We start from the raw sequence: 7,242 nt of genomic DNA on the forward strand, positions 1-7,242 counted from the left end.
AGTAGCTGGGATTGCAGGCACGCGCCACCATGCCCAGCTAATTTTTTGTATTTTTAGTAGAGACGGGGTTTCACCATGTTGACCAGGATGGTCTCGATCTCTTGACCTCGTGATCCATCCGCCTCGGCCTCCCAAAGTGCTGGGATTACAGGCGTGAGCCACCGCTCCCGGCTCTGTTAACTTCTAATCTGTGTTTTTATTTTTATTTCTGAAATGGTCCAGGTGCAATATGTTCTTCTATGAAGTATGTCTCTTGTAAACAGCATTTAGTTGGTCTCCTCTGCCCCTCCAGTTTATTCTAACATCTTTATGTCTCTAAATTGGAGTGTTTAGTACATTTGTATTAAATTTAAGCCTGTTGTATTAATAGTTGGGCCTAGATCTCTCATAATTTTAAAATTTGTTTTATATTTTCTCCCTGTTCTTTAGTCACCTCTTTTTTAAGTTACCTTAAGCATCAGTCAGGTATTTACAAATTATTTCATTTCCTCTTCTCCATTAGCTTTCTGTATTCTTGTTAGTGGCTATCCGATTATGGCATGCATTCTTGACTTACTAGAGTACCTGTTAAATTAGCACAGTAGTAGTCTCTGTGGGGCAGAATTTGGGAGCAGCCTTGCTGGGCGATTGTGGCCCAGGTCTCCTGTGAAGATGGTCTTCAGAAGGCTTAATATGGCAGGCTGGAGGATGCCATTCCAGGCGGCTTTATTCTGCCAGCTGATGGGCTCTGGTTGCATGCTGAGGGCAGGTCGACTGTCCTCCTGACCTGGGGCTGGTATCCCCAGGTATCCATGAGGGAGCAGGATAGACACTGTCGTATCTCTTATAACTGAGTCTTGGAAGTCACATGCTGTCATTCTCACATATGATGGTCACACCAGTCAGGCTAGGTCAGTGTGGGAGAGGCCAGGAGTGAACAGCTGGAGGTGGGGTTCCTGGGCATTCCATTGTCTTTTTTTTTTTTTTTGGAGACAGAGTCTTTGTCGCCAGGTGCCAGGCTGGAGTACAGTGGTGCGATCTTGGTTCACTGCAACCTTTGCCTCATGGGTTCAAGCAATTCTCCTGCCCCAGCCCCCGAGTAGCTGGGACTAGAGGTGTGCGCCACCACACCCAGCTAATTTTTGTAGTTTTTAGTAGAGATGGGGTTTCACCATGTTGGCCAGCATGGTCTCAATCTCATGACCTTGTGATCCGCCTGCCTCTGCCTGTCAAAGTGCTGGGATTACAGGCGTGAGCCACCGCGCCCGGCCCATTGTCTTTATAGTACCACACTGAGTCCATGAACAGAGCCTCTCGTTGGGTCAAGGCTTCTTTCATGGTCTTCAGGGACCCGTTTGAGCTTTCTTCACAGAGATGTGGCGCATTTTTGAAAGTTTAATTCTAAGTATGTTTAGCTCTTCATATCCATGGTTTTTTTTTTTTTTTTTTTTTTTTTGACAGAGTTTTCTTTTTTTTTTTTTTTTTTTTTTTTTGGGACGGAGTTTCACTCTTGTTACCCAGGCTGGAGTGCAATGGCATGATCTCGGCTCACCGCAACCTCCGCCTCCTGGGTTCAGGCAATTCTCCTGCCTCAGCCTCCTGAGTAGCTGGGACTACAGGCACGCGCCACCGTGCCCAGCTAATTTTTTGTATTTTTAGTAGAGACGGGGTTTCACCACGTTGACCAGGATGGTCTCGATCTCTTGACCTCGTGATCCACCTGCCTCAGCCTCCCAAAGTGCTGGGATTACAGGCATGAGCCACCGCGCCCGGCCATGGGTTTTAATATTTACCAAAAAAAGTGAAAAATAAGAATACAGCTGGGCGTGGTGGCTCACACCTGTAATCTTGGCTACTTGGGAGGCTGAGGCAGGACTATCACTTGAGCCCAGGAGTTCAAGTTCAGCCTGGGCAATGTAGCAAGACCCCAACTCTAAAAATAACCGAGCAGCCAACGAAAAAACCCCCAAACCAAACAAACCCAAATAACAGCACAACAATTAAAAGGATACAAAAAAAACAGCGTAACAACTATTTACATAGCATTCACATTATTAGGTATGATAAGTAATCTGGAGATGATTTAAAGTGTATGAGAGGATGTGTGTAGGTTACATAATTTTATGTGAGGGACTTGAGCATCCCTGGATCTCGGTATCCGAGGGGAGCCTTGGAACCAACTCCTCAAGGATGCTGAGGGATGACTGTATTTAATTTTCTGTCTAAATAGGTTTTTTTTCTTCCGTTGCATTTTCTAACTAATTTATATATGTGGAGGCTGATTTCTATGTATTGTTTGTTCTGAGACACCTTCCGGAATTATCTTGTTATTGGAAGTTTTGGTTGGTCAGCTTGTTTTTCCTACTTATGTATAGCATCATGTGCTGTAGGGTGCATCCCAGCATTTTGCGCTGGAAGCATCAGACAGGAAAGGTGAAAGCACCTTGTTAGGAGCACCGTGGACGCGCTTCCTGGATTCTGCAGCCAGCATTTACTTTCACTTGGCTCCATTATGTCTCTGTCCATCAAGCCAGTGTGGCGAATATTTGACCTCCTGAGCAAATGAATTCAAAGGGTGCCTGGTAGTTTTAAGTGGACAGTGCCTTTAATGTGGTCCTTGTGGGATGCTTGTCCATGGCATTTGTTGTTTTGGCCCAACAGTCTTTATTGACATAAATATACATGCAGACAGGCTCACATATCACAGGTACACAGCCCAGCTAAAGTGTTTCCCCTGTTACAGCTGCCACTGTGTGAACGTTCTTTGAACAGGAATCTGGGTTTACATTTCTGTTGTTTCTCTGGATAGACTCACTAAAGGGGGAAATTATGGGGTCGAGGACATTGAATTCCAAAGCCCTTCAGCTTTCCATGTTGATTTCCAGAAAAATCCAGCCAGTTTATACCATTATCAGCAGTGTGTGAGAGTATCTAATTCATCATCATTCCCCAGTGTTTTGATTTTAAGATGGTTGGTGACCTGATAGCAAACAAACCGTGCACTGATTTCCAGAGGTGATCAATGAAGAAATACCTTTATGCTTGTGTGTGTATAACAGCTTCCTGTCCTTTGTCCATTGTTATTGGGGTATTTAAGCAATTAGGGTGAGTGCTTTGTAAAGGAAGCTTAACTGCGTTTTATCATCTTTTTGAACGTTTTTGCTGTTTTTTATTTGATGTTTTGTATATTATTTGTCATCTCCATTAGTTATTTCCTATCAATGGTGTTCATTTTTTACATTTTTATTTATTAGTCTACAGTGTTACTGTTCATTTAGATTATTTCAGATATTTTAATTCTTATATGAATAAAGTTGAGTTTCTTTTATATCAAAGATTCTCATCTTTATAGAGAAAATATTTTATACATTTTAAAATTTGCATAAATTTAAGGGGAGCAGGTACGATGTTGTTCCCTGGCTGTACTGTATAGTGGTGAAGTGTGGGCCTTTGGTATGTCCATGACCCAAATGTGTATTGCGCTCACTAAGTAATTTCTCATCATTCCTCTCCCACCCCTCAAGAAATATTTTAGACCTTTTATCAGTAATGGGCAACCATTTTAGTTTTCAGAAAAACAAATGTGCTTTTAGACAATATAATCTTTTTCCAAGGAGTAATCTAAAGTTGGAAAAGGAATACGTGTGTTAGCCCCTTGCCCTTCTTAACTGTGATTCTTCGGGCCACTGCTGCTTCCCAATTTAAATGACAGTTGTTGTTATAAAGTAACAGCCCTTCTGCCCACAACCCTCTGCAGCTGAGCTGCCCCTCCTGGACCTGATGAAACTGTACGAAGGCGCCTTCCTGCCGACTTCTCAGTGGCCCCGGCTGAAGCCTGATGGCGAGGACACGAGTGGAGAGGAAGGTGCGCTCCCAACCTTTGGAAGAATTCAGGGTTCAAAGTAGAGACCAGAGTACTTACTGTAGGGCTGAAGGCCCCACAGGGCCGTGGGGTGTCCCTTATGTGTGCTGAGGTGCAGGATCCGAGAAAGAAAGAGACAGGACACAGAAGTACAAGGAAAATGCAGCTGGGCTTGGGGGGCCACGCCACCTATGAGCGGAGTCAGGCAAGGCCCCGTATGTCCAGAAGTGTGAGTGTTTATTGTGTATAGGTTAGGGGGCAGGGCAGTGAGTGAAGTCATCTTTAAGGATAGTGATAGGCTCGTGAGCAATGAAACATGGGGTCCACCCCCAATAGGTCACCTAGGCCAGGAGGTGGACAGTGCGCAGCAAGGGGCCCGTTCCCATGAAGGCAAGGGCCGTGTGCAGTAAGGGGTCCACCCCCATTAGGTCACTGAGGCTTGAAGGTGGGCCGTGCGCAGTGAAGAAAGTGCACTGTGCAATACACCTGTCTATGGGAAAACTACTTCTAAGAAGATTTATGGGGGGGGATGCTTTAATTCACACAGTGGTGACAGAGCTGTCAGGGCTCCGCCACCTGCTGTTTCTATAGGAAGATGCTTTTTGAGCAGCACAGTAGCAAGAGCTGATAAAGTTCACAGTCATCAAGGTGCGATTGCCGGTCTGAGGGCAGCCTTCCACAAGAATTGGAGCAGGGTCCTAGACCTCCTTTATCAGGAGGAGTGGCTCTCGCCCCAAGCCTGCCGTACAGCGGGGGTCTTTATGATACTGAACGCTGCCGCCTGGGCCGTGGATTCTTGTCCTGGTATAACTGTTTTCCCTTAAATCATGCTCTGCACTGTGTCCACTCTAGGCATTCCTCCGATTATAAACGAAGATATAATTTTATATATATATATGGGGAAATATTCTTTAGGCACTCACACTATGAACTATTATATGATTATATATACAGGATTATATAAGGGGAAATAACTGAGTAGTAACAGTGTAAACCGAGATATTCTTCAAGCCCTAATTCTATAAACTAATGTACGATTATATAAAGGATTATATAAATGGAAATAACTGAGTAGTAACACTATAAACTAAGGTATTCTTCAGGCCTTAATTGTGCCAGGGTTCTGCTTAGCTCTCTTTCCTCGGTGCCTATATGGAGGGTTACCCACACTTAGAAAGACTTAAGATTTAGAAAATTTCTTTTAGTTTGATAAAAGAAAAAATTATAAATATTTAGCAAGTAACTTTATATTGGTTAGAATTTTATTAAATTCTGTGTTTTTAATTTATTAACCTGGCACAGTTATTGGGGCACTTGATTATGTTGTGAAGGATGTAGACATGTTTTTCTCTAGATTTATAAACATCATTGATTTATGGACCTAGATATCATATTTATTCATGCTGTGCAGTGTTTAACACAGCAGTTTTGAGTAGTTTATTTTACTTGTTATTAGACCTTCTAAACGAATGCCTAGAGCACCAGAAAGGGTCTGCCTTTCCTGCTCTCATTGCAGCTGTTGGGACTTAGACACTGAATGTGAGTCGGGGAGAGGCCCTAGGAGCCCTGGGGAGGTCAGGCCTCACCACACCCCAGGCTGCCAGCAGGACCAGAGGAGGGAGAGGCAGGTTCAGCCTCCTCCTGGTTTCCCACATTTTTCTTTCTTGGTAATAGAGGGGAGATCCCTAAACCCTGAGACACTTACGTGTATTGCTTTGTGATACCAGCTCCTAATTGCTATGGTGACATTTTCCAAATACCAGACTACTTGGGGCAAATTATACTCTTGGAGGGCTTTTCAGAATAGTCCTCGGTTTGATAGTTTCATAAGAGTTCTCGCCCATTTATGCAGATGGCATTGTTAGATGTCAAATGGATTACAAACAAAAAACTATTATCTAATTCTGTATTCAGAGTCGTTGGATTCTATAAACTTTTCTCTGTTTTAAAAATGTTTGGGTTTATAAAGCCTCTGAGCAGCCTCCATTTCCCCTTGTTTTCTTGTTACAGATGCAGACGACTGCCCAGGCAACAGGGAGAGTTGCAAGGACTTGGTTCTCATCGACTCGCTTTTCATCATGGATCAGTTCAAAGCTGCTGAGAGAATGAATGTTGGGAAACCCAATGCCAAGGACATTGCGGAGGTCACTGCAGTGGCTGAAGCCATCCTGCCCAAGGGCAGTGCTCGGGTCACAACCTCGGTGAGGCGCTGGGCTTTCAAGTGTGGGATGAGACAGAGTGCATAGCATAGTGAGTCATGAGAAAAGCTTTTCCTCTTTCCAGTGACATGCTCTGTCCCAACTGCAGAAGTTGTCATTAAAAGCAATTCTTCATGTGCCTGTAGTCCCAGCTACTCAGGAGGGTGAGGCAGGAGGATCTCTTGAGCCCAGATGTTCAGGTGTTCAGGACCAGCTTGAGTGACATAACGAGATCCGGTCTCCAAAAGAAGCAGTTCTTCCTCTTCCTGTTTTCTGTAGATCCCTTTCTAATTAGTTTATCATGTGACTGTCAATTTCAGTTTTCAGAAAAAGTTGGGGTGATTATTTTGACCAGCAGTCATTCTTTGATTTGTTCATCACTGCAGGTAAAATTTAATGCTCCGTCTTTATTGTACGGGGCTCTCAGAGATTATCAGAAGATCGGCCTGGACTGGCTGGCCAAACTCTACCGGAAGAATCTCAATGGCATATTGGCGGATGAAGCTGGGCTGGGTAAAACAGTGCAGATCATTGCTTTTTTTGCCCACCTAGCTTGTAATGAAGGTAAGAGTTTGCTAGTTTTTTGAACAATACCCATTTGCTAAGACTTACTTGTAAGCCATTGTGTTTGATGGGAGTGTGGGGACTTGGCCATCTAATCTTGTTCTTAGCTTCTGTCCTTTGACCTGAGCAAATTGAGGCTCAGCAGTATTGATTGTATGAATGAATAAAAAACTTGTTCAAAGTTAATTCAGTAATTATTAGTGAAAATCTAATATAATACAGAGACTTGTGAGGCTGTGACTGAACCTTGGGACTCCAGGGTGAGGTCACCCTGCAATGTGTGTCCAGCAGAACAGGAGGTCCACTTCCTGTGCTGCTTCTAGACTGCCATGAACCCACCATTGGGCTCTCCGCCGTGTGGGGTGGTTTGTGGCACACATGCTGGCTCACTGTGTCCGCCTCATGTTGTCTTGTGCACGCCTCCTCTCATCTCTCTTGCAGGGATTTCACCTGTCAGTGGGGCAGCATTTCCAATCCACTGCTCGAGTGCCTCAGAAAATGGGCCTGGGTACCCTGTGTGGGCTCAGCTTCTGTGTGGCAGCCCCAGCTGGTTCCTCACCCTCCTCACTTCTAGCCGGTGCGCAGCTCATGTAGACACTCCCTCTCCTGACTCTTCTAGCCGGTGCACAGTTGTGTAGA

The 7,242-nt window shown here is 44.5% G+C and overlaps 1 protein-coding gene across 14 annotated transcripts in view; it reads left to right on the forward strand.

Moving 5' to 3' along the window:
* EP400 (E1A binding protein p400) overlaps window positions 1-7,242 on the forward strand; it is a 133,127-nt gene that overhangs the window by 53,538 nt on the left and 72,347 nt on the right. For all 14 annotated transcript variants that reach the window (XM_037733183.1, XM_037733189.1, XM_037733185.1 and 11 more), the window contains 3 exons: window positions 3,737-3,844; window positions 5,852-6,042; window positions 6,426-6,603. In XM_037733183.1, coding sequence (XP_037589111.1) covers window positions 3,737-3,844; window positions 5,852-6,042; window positions 6,426-6,603 — 477 coding nt within the window. The remainder of the gene's footprint in view (window positions 1-3,736; window positions 3,845-5,851; window positions 6,043-6,425; window positions 6,604-7,242) is intronic.

Source organism: Cebus imitator, unplaced genomic scaffold, assembly GCF_001604975.1.
Source record: "Cebus imitator isolate Cc_AM_T3 unplaced genomic scaffold, Cebus_imitator-1.0 Scaffold497, whole genome shotgun sequence".
NCBI lineage: Eukaryota > Metazoa > Chordata > Mammalia > Primates > Cebidae > Cebus > Cebus imitator.